This window comes from Babylonia areolata, chromosome 8, assembly GCF_041734735.1.
Source record: "Babylonia areolata isolate BAREFJ2019XMU chromosome 8, ASM4173473v1, whole genome shotgun sequence".
Lineage (NCBI taxonomy): Eukaryota > Metazoa > Mollusca > Gastropoda > Neogastropoda > Buccinidae > Babylonia > Babylonia areolata.
In genome coordinates, this window is record NC_134883.1 from 19,466,183 (window position 1) to 19,490,246 (window position 24,064).

Sequence of the window (24,064 nt, forward strand, 5' to 3'; positions counted from 1 at the left end):
GGCAAAACACAGTTTCTTCTAAATAAACTGCAAAGTAAGATATATAAAAGGACTGGCCAGAACGATGTTTTTTTTGGAAAGAAGTGATCTGTAATTATATACAAAGCAGACATACACTAAAGAAGTGATCTGTAATTGCGTACAAAGCAGACATACACAAACCCCTGAAGAAGTCAATTGTCACAACTTGCAGAGTCAGTCGACTTGTAATAATTCACTGATTACATATGAAACAAAAACACCGTTCTTCCAAACATGGCATGATAAAGCAATTGAACATATTAGATGTTAGATTTTAGATCTTTTATTTCCATGAAAGTCCCATCCATTGTACTGAGCTTTAGGGAACATATTCAAGAAAAAATTATACAAAAACAGACCTCAGATTAAAATTAACAGCTACTACTATTTTGTTTGGTGTTCAAAAGCTGCATCGATTTCCAGAAAAGTACAAATATAATAAATTTTCTAAAACTAATTGATAAAATGTGTAATAAAAGTATTTACAAAAAGACAGTATTTACAAAATATGTATTCAAGAAAGAATTTGACCTTAGAAGGCTTTTGACTGGATACCTCATAGTACCATACTATATTTCTATTTCAGACTGCCTAAGGTTTTCAGTATCTAGGTATGCAGTAAAGCAGGCATATCCACAGACACAGTGAACTGCATATAACAGTGGAGAGGCCGGGCTGAGAGGCTCAGTCACCCAGTCAATTCACACACTGGAGCATAAAAAGCCCAGACAGTGTGAGCAATTGTATAATATTTAAAAGAAAGAAATGTCCATCAGTATGAAAACGCATAAAAATTGTGAGAGAAAGGTTTGAGAGAGGTGGCCATGGACAAGACCCGCCAGCCCCCAAGGAAGGGAGATAACTGCACACACTCCTCTTTCCCTCTTCAGTATTACACATGCAAAATCCTGAGACTGGTCTTACATACATGTATGTATATATATTAAGAAAAAAAAAAAAGACTTGCCACCCTAAATTGTATACTAAAATACTTGTCAACAGATAATTGTGTTGCGCATTCACTAACAAACTGATGGAACTTCTGTTACGTCAAAACCTGTTCCCTCAGAGGTGGAGTTTTCACTGGGGTGTGTCCTTTACAACCCACTGCCCACCCCTTCATGACACCCCACAACAGACAAACCTACCCTGCTGTGTCCTTTACCACCCACTGTCCACCCCATCATGACACCCCACAACACACACCTACCCTGCTGTGTCCTTTACCACCCACTGTCCACCCCATCATGACACCCCACAACACACACCTACCATGCTGTGTCCTTTACCACCCACTGTCCACCCCATCATAACACCCCACAACAGACACCTACCCTGCTGTGTCCTTTACCACCCACTGTCCACCCCATCATGACACCCCACAACACACACCTACCCTGCTGTGTCCTTTACCACCCACTGCCCACCCCATCATGACGCCCCACAACACACACCTACCCTGCTGTGTTCTTTACCACCCACTGTCCACCCCATCATAACACCCCACAACACACACCTACCCTGCTGTGTCCTTTACCACCCAGTGTCCACCCCATCATAACACCCCACAACACACACCTACCCTGCTGTGTCCTTTACCACCCACTGTCCACCCCATCATAACACCCCACAACAGACATACCTAACCTCTATTTTTATGTTGTGGATTGCTTCTACCTTTGTCATTGTGCTGCCTATTCATTTATTTTTTATTTTATTTTTTACTTATTCAGAGTTGCATAGTATTATTCAATCGAAAAATATTAAAACAGACCCACCTACCTTCAAATTTTAATTTGTGGATTTTTTCTTCATTTCAGTGTTGTGTGGTATATTCTTATTCAGAGTTGCATATCATCCTACTCAATGGAAAAATCTGCAAAAAGCATACTGGTAGGCAGGACTGCAAAAACTGCGGAAATGACAAGTGAACTGACTGACCAGACACCACACAGAACGAAGTGAACTGACTGACTAAACACCACACAGAACGAAGTGAACTGACTAAACACCACAGAACGAAGTGAACTGACTGACTAAACACCACACAGAACGAAGTGAACTGACTGACTAAACACCACACAGAATGAAGTGAACTGACTGACCAGACACCACACAGAACGAAGTGAACTGACTGACTAAACACCACACAGAATGAAGTGAACTGACTGACCAGACACCACACAGAATGAAGTGAACTGACTGACTAAACACCACACAGAATGAAGTGAACTGACTGACTAAACACCACACAGAATGAAGTGAACTGACTGACTAAACACCACACAGAATGAAGTGAACTGACTGACTAAACACCACACAGAATGAAGTGAACTGACTGACTAAACACCACACAGAATGAAGTGAACTGACTGACCAGACACCACACAGAATGAAGTGAACTGACTGACTAAACACCACACAGAACGAAGTGAACTGACTGACTAAACACCACACAGAATGAAGTGAACTGACTGACTAAACACCACACAGAACGAAGTGAACTGACTGACTAAACACCACACAGAACGAAGTGAACTGACTGACTAAACACCACACAGAACGAAGTGAACTGACTGACTAAACACCACACAGAACGAAGTGAACTGACTGACTAAACACCACAGAACGAAGTGAACTGACTGACTAAACACCACACAGAACGAAGTGAACTGACTGACTAAACACCACACAGAATGAAGTGAACTGACTGACCAGACACCACACAGAACGAAGTGAACTGACTGACTAAACACCACACAGACCGAAGTGAACTGACTGACTAAACACCACACAGAATGAAGTGAACTGACTGACTAGACACCACACAGAACGAAGTGAACTGACTGACTAAACACCACAGAACGAAGTGAACTGACTGACTAAACACCACACAGAACGAAGTGAACTGACTGACTAAACACCACACACAATGAAGTGAACTGACTGACTAAACACCACACAGAACGAAGTGAACTGACTGACTAAACACCACACAGAACGAAGTGAACTGACTGACTAAACACCACACAGAACGAAGTGAACTGACTGACTAAACACCACACAGAATGAAGTGAACTGAATGACTAAACACCACACACAATGAAGTGAACTGACTGACTAAACACCACACAGAACGAAGTGAACTGACTAAACACCACAGAATGAAGTGAACTGACTAAACACCACAGAATGAAGTGAACTGACTGACCAGACACCACACAGAATGAAGTGAACTGACTAAACACCACAGAATGAAGTGAACTGACTGACCAGACACCACACAGAACGAAGTGAACTGACTGACTAAACACCACACAGAACGAAGTGAACTGACTGACTAAACACCACAGAATGAAGTGAACTGACTAAACACCACAGAATGAAGTGAACTGACTGACCAGACACCACACAGAATGAAGTGAACTGACTAAACACCACAGAATGAAGTGAACTGACTAAACACCACACAGAATGAAGTGAACTGACTGACTAAACACCACACAGAATGAAGTGAACTGACTGACTAAACACCACACAGAACGAAGTGAACTGACTGACTAAACACCACAGAATGAAGTGAACTGACTGACTAAACACCACACAGAACGAAGTGAACTGACTGACCAGACACTACACAGAACGAAGTGAACTGACTGACTAAACACCACAGAATGAAGTGAACTGACTGACTAAACACCGCACAATGACTGACCCACAGTGGAAAGGAAAGACAACTCACCAAACATGGGACCAGCAGTAGTTGGCCTTTCTTTGCTGGCTATCTCTGCTTCCCTCCCTGCTCGCTGACACACCACACACCTGAACACATGACACACCACACACCTGAATACATGACACACCACATACCTGAACACCTGAACACATGGCACACAACATACCTGAACACATGACACACCGGAACACACACCGCACCACAACACAAAACACACCTGAACACATAACACACCTGATCACACAACACCCTGAACACACAACAGACCACACACCTGAACACACAACACACCACACACCTGAATACACACCACACACCTGAACACAGATGAACACATGACACACAACACACCACATACATACCTGAACATACCACACACCTGAATACATGACACACCACACCCCTGAACACACAGCACACCACATACCTCAACATACAACACACAACATACCAGAACACACAACACACCACATACCTGAACACACAACACACCTGAACACACCACATACCTGAACACATGACACAAAACACACCTGAATACACACCACACCACACACTGGAACACACCACGCACCTGAACACACAACACACTACACACCTGAACACTACACACTGGAACACACCACACACCTGAACACACCACGCACCTAAACACACCACACACCACACTCCTGAACACACATGAACACACAACACACTAGAACACACCACACAACTGAACACATGACACACAACACACCTCAACACACCACACACCACGCACCTGAACACATCACACACTATGCACCTGAACACACCACACACCACAACACACAACACCACACACCAGATCACACCACACACCTGAACACAGAATGCACCAGGACACGACACACCTGAACACACCACACACCTGAACACATGACACACAACCTAACCACAAACACACCACACATCTGAACACACAACACACCTGAAAACACCACACACCTGAACACACCACACACCTGAACACACCACACACCTGAACACGCAACACAACTGAACACGGAACACATCTGTACACACCACACACCTGAACACGCAACACACCTGAACACACCACACATCTGAACACACCACACACCACGCACCTAAATGCACAACACACCTGAACACACCACACACCTGAACACACCACTCACCTAAAGACACACAACACAGCCTGACACACATCACACCTCAACACACATTGCTACCTGTTCCTTCATGACACACACACACACACACTTGACTACAGCTAGTGTCACATAACCATTCTCACCAAACAGTGACCAATAAAGTGATAAACTGACCCTGTGTGTCAAACCAAACAGTGACCAATAAAGTGATAAACTGACCCTGTGTCACACCAAACAGTGACCAACAAAGTGATAAACTGACCATGTGTCACACCAAACAGTGACCAATAAAGTGATAAACTGACCCTGTGTGTCACACCAAACAGTGACCAATAAAGTGATAAACTGACCCTGTATCACACCAAACAGTGACCAATAAAGTGATAAACTGACCATGTGTCACACCAAACAGTGACCAATAAAGTGATAAACTGACCCTGTGTGTCACACCAAACAGTGACCAATAAAGTGATAAACTGACCCTGTGTGTCAAACCAAACAGTGACCAATAAAGTGATAAACTGACCCTGTGTGTCAAACCAAACAATGACCAATAAAGTGATAAACTGACCCTGTATCACACCAAACAGTGACCAATAAAGTGATAAACTAACCCTGTGTAACAGACATTCCCGTCCTGAGGATGTCCACTATTCTTGTCAGCAGGCACGAACGACACCTCTCCTTCATACGACTTGTTCAGCACAAACTTTTTAAAACCTGCACACACACACCAAAAAACTGGTACAAAATGATACAGATTAGAAAAAATCAATACACAAAATAGACATCAAAACTAAATACATGAAAATGCACTTTGTGTAACTGAAGACACATCCTAAAAATCTTTTATTTATTCATTATCTATTCATAATAAAAACACACACAAAAGGACACTTATACTGTCAACAGAAGTCAGCACTGCCGAGTGGCAGGATCGAGTCATAAAGAAGCACTCCGATGTGGAAGTGCCAATATTAGTCTGGGTAACAGCAGAGTTTGGCGGTGGGGCAGAAGAAACCAGCACTGCCGAAGTTCAATGGGCCGTGCACGCACCTGCTCTGTGGGCAAGGGGCGGTGGAGGCGCAAGGGAGGATACCCTGGCGGTCACTGGCAGGGGTGCTGAAGCAGAAGTTGCCTCCCTTGAATTGGATGTTCGGGACAAGGGGGTTGTGCACATGTATGGGCGTGTGTGTCCCCTAGTGGTCCACCTTCCTCCCTACCTAGAGGGAGGGCATCCCGACTCACCACGGTCGCCACTGGATGTGAGGCGGTCAGGTCATACCATGTGTGGGGCGCGGATATATTGTCCGGCCGCCGTCACAGATCAAAAACATATTGGATAGAGTGTGCAGAGTGGCGGACGTATGTCCGTGTTGGTTCCCCATTGGGAACGCACACTCGGTCATTGAAATTTTGGGCATGGGGATAGAGACAGAGGAGGGCGACTCGTGCACTGCCGACTGGCAGGGCCGAGAAAACGCGGAGTGTGGACGCAAATCAATCAAGTGAAAAAAGGAAACAGCACAACTGACTTTTGTGTGGGTAAACAAACCCAGAGATGACACTGGAGGAGGTGTGGGAGGTGGTAGTGGTCTGGGGTCGACCAGAGGGAGTGGAGGAGGCGTGGAAAGGCCACAAGGCTTAATTTCTGCCCCAAATAATGTACCTGTACCTGTTGTTGAGAGAACCCGAGGTAGAGGGCCCTTACGACTGCAACTGCACCATAATTTTAGCTCGATTGCCCAAACAAGCAAAGTTTGTGACCTGTTACAAGTCTTCGTCAGACACAAAACATGAGTGTCAAAGAATCGATAGACAGACAGAAAATGTGAAAAAAAAACTTAGCCGTATGAAGAGCATAGGAGCAGTAGTCAAGATGGCTGCCGGGAAAAGAGAAAGCTAGTCAGGGATATAGATGGGAGGTAACCTACTTCTGGGAGGTTATCAGCCATAGCTACTTTCGTTTTCTCCGCATAGGCGGATAGTACTTTGCACAAGACAGGAATCAGACTCCCTGCCGGAGTCTGCACTAGTGGGTCACGGTAAAGCATATGTAGTTACATTTTATTTTACCACGGTAATGAGATAAGCAAATACATATGCTTTTTTTTCCACCCAACCCTGGGCATTAAATAGCTCCAGTTGTATATGACACACACACCCTCACCACTCCAGTTGTATCAGACACACACACCCTCACCACTCCAGTTGTATCAGACACACACACCCTCATCACTCCAGTTGTTATCAGACACACACAGCTCCTCACCACTCCAGTTGTTATCAGACACACACACCCTCACCACTCCAGTTGTATCAGACACACACACCCTCACCACTCCAGTTGTTATCAGACACACACAGCTCCTCACCACTCCAGTTGTATCAGACACACACACCCTCACCACTCCAGTTGTATCAGACACACACACCCTCACCACTCCAGTTGTATCAGACACACACATCCTCACCACTCCAGTTGTTATCAGACACACACACCCTCACCACTCCAGTTGTATCAGACACACACACCCTCATCACTCCAGCTGTATCAGACACACAGCTCCTCACCACTCCAGTTGTTATCAGACACACACAGCTCCTCAGCACTCCAGTTGTATCAGACACACACAGCTCCTCACCACTCCAGTTGTTATCAGACACACACACCCTCACCACTCCAGTTGTATCAGACACACAGCTCCTCACCACTCCAGTTGTTATCAGACACACACAGCTCCTCACCACTCCAGTTGTTATCAGACACACACAGCTCCTCACCACTCCAGTTGTTATCAGACACACAGCTCCTCACCACTCCAGTTGTATCAGACACACACACCCTCACCACTCCAGTTGTATCAGACACACAGCTCCTCACCACTCCAGTTGTATCAGACACACACACCCTCACCACTCCAGTTGTATCAGACACACACACCCTCACCACTCCAGTTGTATCAGACACACACACCCTCACCACTCCAGTTGTATCAGACACACAGCTCCTCACCACTCCAGTTGTATCAGACACACACACCCTCATCACTCCAGTTGTATCAGACACACAGCTCCTCACCACTCCAGTTGTATCAGACACACACACCCTCACCACTCCAGTTGTATCAGACACACACACCCTCACCACTCCAGTTGTATCAGACACACACACCCTCATCACTCCAGTTGTATCAGACACACACCCTCATCACTCCAGTTGTATCAGACACACACACCCTCATCACTCCAGTTGTATCAGACACACACACCCTCATCACTCCAGTTGTATCAGACACACACCCTCACCACTCCAGTTGTATCAGACACACAGCTCCTCACCACTCCAGTTGTATCAGACACACACACCCTCACCACTCCAGTTGTATCAGACACACACCCTCACCACTCCAGTTGTATCAGACACACACACCCTCACCACTCCAGTTGTATCAGACACACACACCCTCACCACTCCAGTTGTATCAGACACACACACCCTCATCACTCCAGTTGTATCAGACACACACCCTCACCACTCCAGTTGTATCAGACACACAGCTCCTCACCACTCCAGTTGTATCTCTTGGGTCCCATCCACCGCAGCCTCTCGCTGTCAGCCAGCAGGTCACCATAGTAACCATAGCTGGTCATGGTGACGGAGTACTTGACAAAGACTTTCTCTTTGTACAGGGCGTTCACATCCACCCCGACACTGCAACCTGACCACAGGCAACATCCTCACCTTTTAAATACCAGGCAATTATCACCCAATCATCACCCTATCAATACCAGGCAATTACCACCCTACCATCACCATATAAATACCAGGCAATTATTAAACCATTACCCTGTAAATACCAGGCAATTATCACCCTACCATCACCCTATAAATACCAGGCAATTACCACCCTACGATCACCTTATAAATACCAAGAAATTATCACCATACCATCACCCTATAAATACCAGGCAATCATCAAACCATCACCCTATAAATACCAGGCAAATATCCAACCATCACCTATAATACCATGTAATCATTATCCAACCATCACCTATAATGCCATGCAATCATTATCCAACCATCATCTATAATACCACATAATCATTATCCAACCATCACCCTATAATACCATGCAATCATTATCCAACCATCACCATATAAATACCAGGCAATTATCCAACCATCACCTATAATACCATGTAATCATTATCCAACCATCACCATATAAATACCAGGCAATTATCTAACCATCACCTTTAATACCATGTAATCATTATCAACCATCACCTATAATGCCATGCAATCATTATCCAACCATCACCTATAATACCATGTAATCATTATCCAACCATCACCTATAATGCCATGCAATCATTATCCAACCATCATCTATAATACCACATAATCATTATCCAACCATCACCCTATAATACCATGCAATCATTATCCAACCATCATCTATAATACCACATAATCATTATCCAACCATCAACTATAATGCCATGTAATCATTATCCAACCATCACCTATAATGCCATATAATCATTATCCAACCATCACCCTATAATACCATGCAATCATTATCCAACCATCACCTATAATGCCATGTAATCATTATCCAACCATCACCTATAATGCCATGTAATCATTATCCAACCATCACCTATAATGCCATGTAATCATTATCCATCACCTATAATACCATGTAATCATTATCCAACCATCACTTATAATGCCATATAATCATTATCCAACCATCACCTATAATGCCATGTAATCATTATCCAACCATCACCTATAATGCCATATAATCAAAAGCGACCCTGCATTCAAACAATAAATAAACCCCTGTAAGACTGATACAGTGTGATTTCATTCATAAAAATGCATTGGAAAAAGAAAAGAAATGACACCCTGCTTCATTTATATTGTGGCCATCGCAGATGGCTGGGACATAAACCAAGTAAATAAGACTGACTGAATGCAATACTACATATCACAACATAAAAACTATTCTAATATAGTGCCCAATTGCTGGCTTTTGAGCATTTTCAGTACATCAGAAGTATTTATCAATTGACAAGCTATTACAGCACTAATCCAATTTTAATGTCATTCATGGAATAGCTCAAACTAATTTGTTTCTGCAGAGATAAAGAAATTAACTGTGTGATGAAATATGCAGATATAGTGCCGCTTTAAGCACATATACCCCCAAACGTTATTTGTAGGGCCCAAAGAAGGTAAAATGGCCTATACGTACACTCCTCCTGCATTTATACCATAACTTAAATTAGACAGACTGGTAAATTATAATTTCTGACATAAAAACACACAAGAAAATCACTATGAAAAATCCCCCCGGGATAAGGGTTACCATTTGCAACCTGACAGGCTATCAATCATTTCTTTATCTCCACACCTTCATCAGAGCTCAGTCAATGCCCTCCCCCACCCTGCCCAGCCTATGCTGTACACTGACCCAGAATGATGTGCAGGGTGGATGTGATGGGGTCGTTGGTGCCTGTTGTGGAACACACCACTGAATCTGTGGACCCTGCAACATACACCACGACAGTGAACACACACCGCTTATGTAGAGACCCTACACTATCACTTGTAGTGACACTGCAACACACACTGCTCATGTAGTGACCCAGCACTATCACTCCTGTAGTCACCCTACACTATGACCCATGTAGTCACCCTACACTATCACTCCTGTAGTGACCCTACACTATCACTTGCAGTGACACTGCAACACACACCACTCATGTAGTGACCCTACACTATCACTTGTAGTGACCCTACACTATCACTCATGTAGTGACCCAACACTATCACTCATGTAGTGACCCTACACTATCACTTGTAGTGACCCAACACTATCACTCATGTAGTGACCCAACACTATCACTCATGTAGTGACCCAACACTATCACTCATGTAGTGACCCTACACTATCACTATAGTGACACTGCAACACACACCACTCATGTTGTGACACTGCAACACACACAACTCATGTAGTGACACTACAACACACACACCACTCATGTAGTGACACTGCAACACACACCACTCCTGTAGTGACCCTGTAACACACACTCCACTCATGTAGTGACGCTGCAACACACACCACTCATGTAGTGACACTACAACACACACAACTCATGTAGTGACACTACAACACACACCACTCATGTAGTGACACTACAACACACACACCACTCATGTAGTGACACTGCAACACACACCACTCCTGTAGTGACACTGCAACACACACCACTCATGTAGTGACACTGCAACACACACCACTCATGTAGTGACGCTGCAACACACTCCACTCATGTAGTGACACTGCAACACACACCACTCATGTAGTGACGCTGCAACACACACCACTCATGTAGTGACACTACAACACACACACCACTCATGTAGTGACACTGCAACACACACCACTCATGTTGTGACACTGCAACACACACAACTCATGTAGTGACACTACAACACACACACCACTCATGTAGTGACACTGCAACACACACCACTCATGTAGTGACACTCACTGAAGGTGATTTCCATACGAAAACCACAACTGGACCAGCTGGGCATTTCAGACCATGAACTTTGGAGTGCTTTGAATTCTTGATAAAAAGCACCAACACACCCTAGCACTTAACACTCACTGGTCAACAGCTCCCAGCACCTTCCACACAACTGGAATCAGAACTCATGCATCACTGACTACACTTCAAGTGGAGTGATGGCCTAGAGGTAACGCGTCCGCCTAGGAAGCGAGAGAACCGGAGCGCGTTGGTTCGAATCACAGCTCAGCCGCCGATATTTTCTCCCCCTCCATTAGACCTTGAGTGGTGGTCTGGATGCTAGTCATTCGGATGAGACGATAAACCGAGGTCCCGTGTGCAGCATGCACTTAGCACATGTAAAAGAACCCATGGCAACAAAAGGGTTGTTCCTGGCAAAATTCTGTAGAAAAATCCACTTCGATAGGAAAAACAAATAAAACTGCACGCAGGAAAAAATAGCGTCGCGCTCTCCCTGGGGAGAGCAGCCCAAATTTCACACCGAGAAATCTGTTGTGATAAAAAGAACTACAAATACAAATACAAAATACTGTTTCAACTCAGTTCGCCATCACATGAGGAGTAAGATGGCAGAATGGTTAAGATGCTTGACTGCCTGAACAGTGTCCGTAAAGGTCTGGGTTCCACGCCCGCTCTCACCCTTTCTCTCACGTTTTGAATAGAAAATCAAATCCAAGTGTCTGGTGATTCTGATGAAATGATAAACCGAGGTCCCGTGTGCAGCAAGCACGTGGTACACTGAAAAAAGAACCCATGGCAACATTAGTGCTGTCTTTCGGTAAAACTCTGTGGAAGAAATCCACTCTGATAGGTACTCAGGGTCTGACTAAGCATGCTGGGTTATGTTGCGATTGTCAGGCATCTAGATGCCAAGCAGATGTAGTTTAGTAGCGTATATGGATTTATCTGAAAAGTGATGCCTCCTTGAGAAACTGAAACTCAAAACTGAAACCTGACATGAAGTGTAAGTAACAGAACATGGCGTGTTGTTGTGAGCTATGATGTCACCTGTCACATCACCATGTTACACCCACCTGCAGGTATCACCCCAATGCGTAGTCGTGGTCGGGCGGGCTGATGACGAAAGGACTGGCTGACTCGTTCGTCTGTCTGGCATCGGTCCAACACACCGTTGAGGACTTCAGAGAAGGTGCCGTCCCCACCCACACACACCACCCTGCCACCACACCTCTAGACTTGATGTCATCCTCACACACTGTGCATCCAGACACCACTTCACACCACACCTCTACACTTGATGTCATCCTCACACACTGTACATCCAGACACCACTTCACACCACACCTCTAACCACTTCACACCACACCTCTACACTTGATGTCATCCTCACACACTGTACATCCAAACACCACTTCACACCACACCTCACACTGTGTACATCCAAACACCACTTCACACCACACCTCTACACTTGATGTCATCCTCACACTTTGTACATCCAGACACCACTTCACACCACACCTCACACTGTGTACATCCAAACACCACTTCACACCACACCTCTACACTTGATGTCATCCTCACACTTTGTACATCCAAACGCCACTTCATACAGCAACACAAGTCATCTTTATGAAAGACATGAAGGGTGCAGTAGCCGAGTGGTTAAAGCACTGGACTTTCAATCTGAGGGTCTTGGATTCGAATTTTGGTGACGGCGCCCGGTGGGTAAAGGGTGGCGACTTTTCTGATCTCCCAGATCAACATACGTGCAGACCTGCTTGTGCCTGAACCCCATTCATGCATATACGCAAACAGGAGATCAAATTCACACATTAAAGATCCTGTAATCCATGACAGCGTTCTGTGGGTTATGGAAACAAGAACATACCCAGCATGCACACTCCTGAAAACGGAGTATAGCTGCCTACATGGTGGGGTAAAAACAGTCATACACATAAAAGCCCACTTGTGCACATACTGGGATTTACAGCCCATGAACAAGGAAGATCAAAGACATAATCAACCTTATAGAGACTTATTTGCAGTGTGTGTCTCCTTGATGAATAATTCAAAAGACTTGATCGGTAGCAAAAGTGTGCTACAAACTACACATCCTACCACACATTTAGATTCATAACAGGAAAAACTAATGACACATCTTGTTAAACATTACTGCAGACGGTTTACCTACACCCACCCCAATTCAAAATTACAACAGAAAAATAAAAAATAGAAAGCAAAACAAATTTCCCCTCAATAATATCATAAAAACCTTAATTCATGTTTTATGCTGTTACTGTTTGTTTGTTTTGGTTGTTAGTTTTCTTTCAGTGCTTTTTGTTGTTGTTTTTTCAAAAGCAAACAAGTGAGTGCAGAGACTGACCCATCCACGGAGCTGACATCATAGGTCTGCAGGACATCTCGTGCATGGTATTGTCTCTGTGTTTCTGCACACAGTACAATGTTTAAGCCACTGTTTCTGCACACAGTATAATGTTTAAGCCACTGTTTCTGCACAACAGTATAATGTTTAAGCCACTGTTTCTGCACAACAGTACAATGTTTAAGCCACTGTTTCTGCACAACAGTATAATGTTCAAGCCACTGTTTCTGCACACAGTACAATGTTTAAGCCACTGTTTCTGCACACAGTACAATGTTTAAGCCACTGTTTCTGCAAACAGTACAATGTTGAAGCCACTGTTTCTGCACACAGTACAATGTTTAAGCCACTGTTTCTGCATAACAGTATAATATTGAACCCACAATAAAACAAAGAGAAAGATAAGTTAAAACGAACAACAGATGAACATTTGAAAATCACAGCATCTGACAGTGTCAAATACACCAACTACACAGTACAGCTAATTCTAACCGTTGACTTTCAATCTGAGGGTCCCTGGTTCGAATCTCGGTAACAGCGACTGGTGGGTAATGTGAAGAGATATTTCCGATCTCCCAAGTCGACATGTGTAGAATGGCTGGTGCCCGAACCCACTTCGTGTGTATATGCATGCAGAAGATCAAATACCCATGTTAAAGATCCTGTAATCCATGTCAGCGTTAAGCGGATTATTGAAACAAGAACGAACCCCTGAAAACAGAGTAAGGCTGCTTACATGGCGAGGTATATAAACAACAACAACAACAAAAAGCCAGTCATACTTGTAAAATGCTACATGTCAGTATGAGTGTGTATGTGTGCATGATTGAAACCTGTTAGAATGACACAGGAAACAAATGACGAGTGCCCAACAGCAGCTGTCCGTCGGTTCTACCCAGGTCGGCAACCTGTTGTGACATGACACCATATTTGTACAGACCAAGGATAGGCATTATATAAGTATCCATATCATACCATCATCAGACGGACACAATAGCCGAGTGGTTAAAGCGTTGGACTTTCAATCTGAGGGTCCGGGTTCGAATGTGGGTAACAACGCTTGGTGGGTAAAGGGTGGAGATTTTTCTGATCTCCCAGGTCACCATATGTGCAAACCTGCTTGTGCCTGAACCCCCTTCGTGTGTATATGCAAGCAGAAAATCAAATACGCACATTAAAGATCCTGTAATCTATGTTAGCGTTCGGTGGTTTATGGAAACAAGTACATACCCAGCATGCACACCCCCAAAAACTGGAGTATGGCTGCCTACATGGCGGGGTACAAATGGTCATATACGTAAAAGCCCACTCATGCACATATGAGTGAACATGGGAGTTGCAGCCCACGAATGATGAAGAAGAATATCATCATCATCATCGTCATCACCAAAACCAACACATATTCTATAAGTTTCACAAAAAGAATCTTACTGTCAGTTCATTCTCAGTCCTCCTCATCTTTCACAACACTGAACCCATTGAATTCTTTGGGGATCAGAGTTTAAGAAAAAGCAGCTGTCAAGTGTTTGTAGGAACAATCAGGAAATTTGGTAGGAACACTCAGACTCCTAGCTACATCAGCAAATGGACAAAGATGCTGTATGACCGAGACGCAACTTGATTTAGCCAGGTTCTCTCTTATTGGGGCAAACAATTAGGCTGATTGGTCCACTCAATGCTGCTTCAATGTAAACACGCACGTGATTAGCTGAGCATCACCATGTGAGACCAAGGTTAGTAGTGACTGCCCTGGCCTCGTGATAAGTCAAGAGCATCTGGGTATTGTTACTACAGAAAAGCATGTGACCATGCTATGAGGTCGAAAAGGAAGTTGGAACAATTTTGACATTTGTGTAACGTCGGAACAAACTGTGATCAAGTGTAACAAAATATGGGGAAATTGTAACATCTGGGTTGTCTGAGGATCTCGTACCCTTTCTGTATGTTGAAACAGACCCTGATCTTTGAAAGATGCAATACCCATCCTGTATTTTGAGGGAGAAAAATAGGTCTTTTGCGACCTAAGTAACAAGACACAAGAATGTTTTGGTTGTTTCAAGCACTGTCTATGAAGAGGAGGAAGGTGGCAGAATGGTTAAGCTGCCTCTCTGCCAATCCAGAGCCCATGAGGGTCTGTGTTTGAATCTCAGTCTTGCCCTTTCTTCCAAGTGTGACCAGAAAATCAAACTGAGGTAATAGTCATTCGGATGAGATGATAAACAGCGGTCCCATGTACAGCTGCACTGGAAAAGAGCCCATGGAAACATATGAATTGTCCTCTTGCAAAGTTCAGTACATGAAATCTACTCTGTTAGGTACATAAATAAATAAACATGCACTCAAGGCCTAGGTGCATTGATATACTGCTGGTCAGGCATCTACCTTGCAGATGTGGTGGTGTAGCACATATGGATTTGTCTGAACACAGTGTTGCCTCCTTGAGAATAGTAAACCATAACTTGAGAATCTCCTGATATTTCAAGCATGTCTCTTGTAGCAAAGGATTAGTGCTTCAGACGTGTCTGAGTCTGCTTCATGTAAATGGACATGGTGAGGGTGACTTTGATACCTTTCAACACCAATCACCTCAAGACCTGTTCATCAGACACACACCTGTCACACCTGTTCATCAGACAGACACACCCCTATCACACCTGTTTATCTGACACACACCTGTCACACCTGTTCATCTGACACATAAACCTGTCACACCTGTTTATCTGACACACACCAGTCACACCTGTTAATCTGACACATAAACCTGTCACACCTGTTCATCTGACACACACCTGTCACACCTGTTCATCAGACAGACACACCCCTATCACACCTGTTTATCTGACACACACCTGTCACACCTGTTCATCTGACACATAAACCTGTCACACCTGTTCATCTGACACACACCTGTCACACCTGTTCATCTGACACATAAACCTGTCACACCTGTTCATCTGACACACACATCTGTTCATCAGACACACACATCTGTTCATCAGACACACACCTGATACACCTGTTCATCTGACACAAACCTGTCACACCTGTTCATCTGATACACAAACCTGTCACACTTGTTCATCAGACACACACCTGTCACACCTGTTCATCAGACACACACACACACACCTGTTCATCAGACACACACACCTGTCACATACCTGTTCATCAGACACACACCTGTCACACCTGTTCATCAGACACATACACCTGTCACACCTGTTCATCAGACACACACACCTGTCACATACCTGTTCATCAGACACACACCTGTCACACCTGTTCATCATACACACACACCTGTTCATCAGACACACACACACCTGTCACACCTGTTCATCAGACACACACACACCTGTCACACCTGTTCATCAGACACACACCTGTCACACCTGTTCATCAGACAGACACAAACCTGTCATACCTGTTCAGACGCACACCTGTCACACCTCAATGTATCCACAGTTCACTTTTCACCAGGTGACTCACCAATGACATCCAGTGACACGCCCGCCAGGTCAAACAGATAGCGCACTTTCTCAAACACTTTGGGCGCTCGTTTCTTCCCTCCGTAGGGGTTCACAAACACCAGCAACTGCTTGGGCCGGTTAAAACCTGCAGGACAGCACGGACAGAATGAAAAATGAACTTGTCACAGCTTTCCACTTCTGTCTTCTTCAGCATTTAATCATCAGGTTAATATTAACCTATGCCCTTTCTCTCTTTTGATGAGTCCAAGAAGCATTGTCACATGCATCAGTGTGTTGTCCTGAAGAGTGTTAATGCACACAGTATTTGATGCAACAATACATAAAAAGTAGTCACAACAGGGCGGGAATTTGAACTCGTCAGCAATTGACAATATCTTTTGTAGCTGCATCATCCTGGTTAACAATCAAGACATCTTTGACATCAACTGTCAGGCAGGCCAGCTGCTGTAGATAAACAACAAAAATAAAGTGGACAGACAGGAGCGGTGATATGACAGAGTGTTGATAATCATAATGCCTGCTGACGGACCACACTTTGATCCATGAGTGGACTTATTGCACACCTCAGGCATCTGCCCTTTTTCCTTCACATGTTCAGTCCTCATGCTTCAACACCTCCTTAAAACAAACAGTCAACTGACAAATGCTTAAAAATAAAAACTTGTCAAATCCAACTTATAAAAGCATAATAAAAATAATACTGATAAAGAATGGCATGAAGTTAATTCAAACTCAATACCTTGGCAATTACCCATGCACACTACACACAGGCACTCCCAAAATAACTGACCACACTCAACCATACACACTACACACAGCCACTCCCAAAATAACTGACCACACTCAACCATACACACTACACACAGCCAATCCCAAAATAACTGACCACACTCAACCATGCACACTACACACAGCCACTCCCAAAATAACTGACCACACTCAACCATACACACTACACACAGCCACTCCCAAAATAACTGACCACACTCAACCATACACACTACACACAGCCACTCCCAAAATAACTGACCACACTCAACCATACACACTACACACAGCCACTCCCAAAATAACTGACCACACTCAACCATACACACTACACACAGCCACTCCCAAAATAACTGACCACACTCAACCATACACACTACACACAGCCACTCCCAAAATAACTGACCACACTCAACCATACACACATGCTCCCATGAACAGAAACAGCTCAAATCAACAGTGGAGAAAAAAATCATGAAAATACCTCACAGATGGGTTTTTAACTGGGATTTGAACATGGTCACAGGGTGAGCTGACTGATGAAAAGACTGTCAGGCAGCTAATTTCAGACAGAATTCCAGAAAGTGCAAAAACTAAAACTGTGGTAGTCAAAGTCTGAAAGTTTATTCTGGGTATTTCTCACATTTTTTCATTGAATGGAGGTAACACGAAGGTTTGTAAAAAACAACAACAAAAAAACAACAACAAAGGTTGTATGCAAGGAGTGCTTTAGACAGGTAAGGTGGCAGTGTCCCATCATGTCCCAATAAAACAGTAGTATGTAAGGACTGCTACTTTGCTCTGACCTTTGGAAAGGGTTAAAAAAAACAACAACAACTGTTAAACATTCTCCATTTTAAAAAAACAACAACAAACAAATATGGACGATCCATAACAAGTGGCATTCAATTCCTCAGCAAACTATTTCTTTTCAGAACTGTGATAATAAAATTAGGGGTGGGTTTGTCCAATTTTTGTCATGCTGACACCGGGAAAGCAAACCAGACAACAACACCATGTGTATCCACAATCCTCCACAAACTTGTGGACTGACCACAAACACCTGTCGTCTTACCTGGACCACTCAGCACATCTTTGATCATGTCCATCCACTGAGTACAGGTGGCGTGGTCTTTACAGGTCAAGGTCAAGGTCCTCTCCCGCCAGCGGTGTTTGGGCGCCCGCTTGACGATGTAGACATCGAAGGCAGTGGGCAGTTGTGGCTGCATCTCCACGGCCTGGTACACCGCCCCACCCTTGTGGATCTTGAACCTGCCGCACACAGGGCACTGAGAACGTGAGAGAGAGAAAGACAGAGAGAGAGAGAGAAAAACAGACACAGAGAGAGAAAGAGGTGGTGACAGAGAGGTTGAAACAGTGAGAGAGAGACAGAGAGAGAGAGAGAGTGTGTGAGGGAGAGAGGATGGGGAGAGGGGCAGTGACAGAGAGGTTGAGACAGAGAGAGAGAGAGAGTGTGTGTGTGTGTGTGTGTAAGAGAGAGAGAGAGTTGGGGGGGCTGGGGGGGGGGCAGTGACTGAGAGTTTGAGAGAGAGAACTCAGAACTTGAAACTTTTTTTATTCAAGGATTAAGATTTTGGGCATGGCCCATTCTTCCAGCCTGCCCTTGCTAATCTACACCAGTTACAATAGCACATATGATATATATTTAATGAAAAGGGGAGGGAGAGAGAATTAAAAAGAGAAGGGAAAAAAAAGAAAAGAAAAAAGAAATATGATAAAAAAATTTTTAAAAAGAGACACACATGAACACACGCACGCACATGCGCACGCACACATGCACTCGCACACAAATCCACACAAACTCACATCAGAACTACATCGCTACATTAGTTACATATATTAATCTGCAAGTTATCGCCCACTTTTGTTTACTTGTTCTGTCATGTTAAAGTGATGTGAACTACTACTAGGCTATTCACCAATAATCCTAATCCTGACACAAATTTTAAACTAAGGGGATGCAATTGAATGTTCATGGGTCAGTGGTTTTAGGATAATTCACCAACTGTCTTTCAATTAATTTTTTTTTCCACTGGTCTTTTATCTCAGACTAACAAGGGAAGTGTTGCAATCTTTGGACTTGACCCTACCAGCCCTGTCACTTTCATGCAGTGGCCTATCAGAGAACCAGCAGTCTGTCCATCCAGCATCAAGTCATCAGCAGTGTCCAACATTCATGGGATTTGGAAACAGTCCTTCAATCTTTCTGCCAGACAGCAGAAACACCTTTCAGTCATGTGGAAGGGTCTCCCCCCTGCCTTTGTTCAGCAACATCTGCTGTGTTGGACAACTTGTGACAGACACTGTGGTGTCACACGGGCGAAAATCATGTCAGCGCTGTCAGGTCACAAAGCTGGTGCCAACAGCTGCTGTTCAAATCACATGATGCAGTCAGAGTGACAGGGCACTCAGAAAACACTATATTATACGCACTACACATTACAACCCCACACTGTTAAACAGGCTCAATAAAAACAAAGAGAGAGACAGAAACAGAGAGACAGAGACTGAGAGAAAGACTTCAAAGAGACAGAAAGAGAGAGAAAGAGAATGTGAATGTGAATACTTTATTCATTATAGGCCATAGCCCCTCATGAAGGGGTGTACATAAATAATAAATATACAAGCACACCACAGCTATACCAAAATGTTATACATACATATCAACGTCCACGTCAAATGAAATTGATGTTTAATTCATATAATATCATCAAGACAATACATTGTCTCTAAATTCAAATGAATTGTTCAAGAAAATTGACAAATTCTAAACATCACTCTCTCTTATGGACGATACCCACAAACTAAATCTTAAGGCACATGGGTTTTGTTGATGTTTTCTGGAATAAACTTTTGTCTGCTATCACTAAGAGCTGAACACCACAAGACAAAATGCATCTCATCTTACTGGGATTCTTTACACAATGGTCAAATCAAATTACTCTCATGAAATTCTCTGTATCTATAATGATGTACAGTTATATCAGATATACTGAATCGAAATCTAGTCATCATATATATTATATTTCAAGTGTTTGTCCATAGCAGACAAAAGATAAGGTTATACTTCATGGGTGTTACAAAACGTTCTCTCTCTATCCCTCTCTCTCTATATATATATATACATAGAGAGAGAGAGAGAGAGAGAGAGAGAGGGAGAGAGAAGTGGATGGACAGACTGAAAACACAGTGGCACCTTACGGGCTGAACATTCGGGACAAATAGCCATAAGGAGGTTCCTGTGGTTGCATTTGTGGGGTGGTGAGGACAACAATAGAGGAATCTCTCTCTCTCTCCCTCTCTGTCAGTGTCTGCCTTCTCTGCCTGTCCGTCTGTCTCTCCCTCTTTCTCCCCCCCTCTCTCTCCCTCCCCCCCCCTCCCTTTGTCTCTCCATCCTCTCTCTCTCTCTCTCACTGTCTGCCATCTCTCTGTCTGTCCGTCTGTCTCTCCCCCTCTCTCCTTCTTTCTCTCCCCCCCCCCCTCTCTCTCTCTCTCTCGTTGTCTGTCTCTCTCTGTCTTTCCCTCTCTCTCCTCCTCTCTCACAGTCTCTTCTCCCTCCCTAACCCCCTCCCTCTCTGTCTCTCTTTCTTTTTCCCTCTCCTTCTATTATCTGCCTGTCAATTTTTCTTGACCTCTCTCTTGTCCTCTCTGACTACTTTACTCACCAACCTCTCTTCCTATTCCCCAAGCAACACTTCACACTGTTCTTTTCATGTTGCATGTTCTGGGTGCAGTTTTTTTGGTTTTTTTTTTTTCATGAGCTGTGTTAACCTTTTTGTTTTCTTTGTTGGTGTGTGTGTTGCATTTTGACAAACCAGTAAACACCCATGACGAAGACCAGTGGTTGAAACCGGTCGGGCATGTAAGAAACTGTTCTGTTGTTTTCCTTTTTTTCTATTGTTTTATATATATATAATACACACACACACACACACACACACACACACACACACACATATATATATATATATATATATATATAATCTATTAATAGTCAATATGTTTGTGCCATTTCTGCCATCTGCAACCAATTAAACATTGACAAAAAACAGTGATAAATGCATTGGCATAAACACCCTGGTTTACCCATACATCACCAAAATCATATTCAAACAATTATGTACATCAGAAGCCCAATTCTTCATTACTCAAGTGTCTAATTCATGTAACATTCTATAGGCTTTATGAGGTAACCGAGACACTTCCATCTGTAACAATTAACCAATTATGTGTTAAAAAAGAAAAAGGTAGGCAAAATAAGATGACACCAGTTGAACGGCAGTTTGCCAGTCCCTTGTCTGCTTACACAGGTCAAGATGACAGTGCTGAGAGAGAAAGAGACAGATACAGAGAGACAGAGACAAAAAGGGAATAATACTGCCATCAGTAAGTTTCATTTTGAAAAAAAAACAAAAAAACTATGGTATTAGATTTAGAGCCAGGCACTGGTAGCACTATCAGTGTATCAATACCATAGTGTCAACACAGACAGACAGACACATTGTCCCACCCCTTCCATGCCAGACCCCAGGTGGTGTGTATCAATACCACAGTGTCAACACAGACAGACAGACAGTGTCCCACCTGTCCATGCCAGACCCCAGGTGGTGTGTATCAATACCACAGTGTCAACACAGACAGACAGACAGTCAGACAGTGTCCCACCTGTCCATGCCAGACCCCAGGTGGTATGTATCAATACCACAGTGTCAACACAGACAGACAGACAGTGTCCCACCTGTCCATGCCAGACCCCAGGTGGTGTGTATCAATACCACAGTGTCAACACAGACAGATAGACAGACAGTGTCCCACCTGTCCATGCCAGACCCCAGGTGGTGTGTATCAATACCACAGTGTCAACACAGACAGATAGACAGTCAGTGTCCCACCTGTCCTTGCCAGACCCCAGGTGGTGTGTATCAATACCACAGTGTCAACACAGACAGACAGACAGTCAGTGTCCCACCTGTCCATGTCAGACCCCAGGTGGTGTGTATCAATACCACAGTGTCAACACAGACAGACAGACAGTGTCCCACCTGTCCATGCCAGACCCCAGGTGGTGTGTATCAATACCACAGTGTCAACACAGACAGACAGACAGACAGTCAGTGTCCCACCTGTCCTTGCCAGACCCCAGGTGGTGTGTATCAATACCACAGTGTCAACAGAGACAGACAGACAGACAGACAGTGTCCCACCTGTCCTTGCCAGACCCCAGGTGGTGTGTATCAATACCACAGTGTCAACAGAGACAGACAGACAGACAGACAGTGTCCCACCTGTCCTTGCCAGACCCCAGGTGGTGTGGTTGTACAGTGATCACTTCCTCCAGTGGAATGACCTGGCACTGTACCGGGGCTGCAACATGTTCAGTCACCATCAACAGTCATTGTGTCTTTTGTTTGCCAACATTACCTGAATCAGCCACAGAACTTCTGACCACATGGTATCAAGTTATTATAAATATTAAATCATCATCTTCAATCTGTTCAAGTATAATTTATGTGACAAAATACCTGGCTCAATCAATGTCAACTGAACATAGAATGGATACAGTTTTTATCAGTCAGTATCTTTTACAAGCAGATCATAATAATGCACCAATCAACACTAGCTTTAGTTTAAGATGTGTTACACTTACAGTCTTACTTGAAACATGTCATATAATGATACACACACATATATATATATATTATAGTACATACAGTATCCACATGTAGTATCAGTATCAGTAGCTCAAGGAGGCGTCACTGTGTTCGGACAAACCCATATACGCTACATCATATCTGCCAAGCAGATGCCTGACCAGCAGCATAACCCAACGCGCTTTGTCAGGCCTTGAGAGAAAAAAAAGAAAAAAAAAGGAAGAAAAAAGATGAAGAAGAAAAAAAGTAAATGAATATCTAAAATAATAATA

General features: G+C 43.8%; 1 protein-coding gene across 2 annotated transcripts in view; it reads right to left on the minus strand.

Annotated features, from left to right (window-relative positions):
- Positions 1-24,064, minus strand: part of LOC143284622 (ceramide kinase-like) — a 50,448-nt gene that overhangs the window by 13,705 nt on the left and 12,679 nt on the right. For both annotated transcript variants that reach the window (XM_076591480.1, XM_076591479.1), the window contains exons 3-11: positions 23,427-23,505; positions 19,196-19,392; positions 17,351-17,476; positions 13,862-13,925; positions 12,549-12,691; positions 10,386-10,460; positions 8,466-8,618; positions 5,511-5,616; positions 3,764-3,843 (exon numbers count right to left, since the gene is read on the minus strand). In XM_076591480.1, the coding sequence (XP_076447595.1) occupies positions 3,764-3,843; positions 5,511-5,616; positions 8,466-8,618; positions 10,386-10,460; positions 12,549-12,691; positions 13,862-13,925; positions 17,351-17,476; positions 19,196-19,392; positions 23,427-23,505 (1,023 nt within the window). The remainder of the gene's footprint in view (positions 1-3,763; positions 3,844-5,510; positions 5,617-8,465; positions 8,619-10,385; positions 10,461-12,548; positions 12,692-13,861; positions 13,926-17,350; positions 17,477-19,195; positions 19,393-23,426; positions 23,506-24,064) is intronic.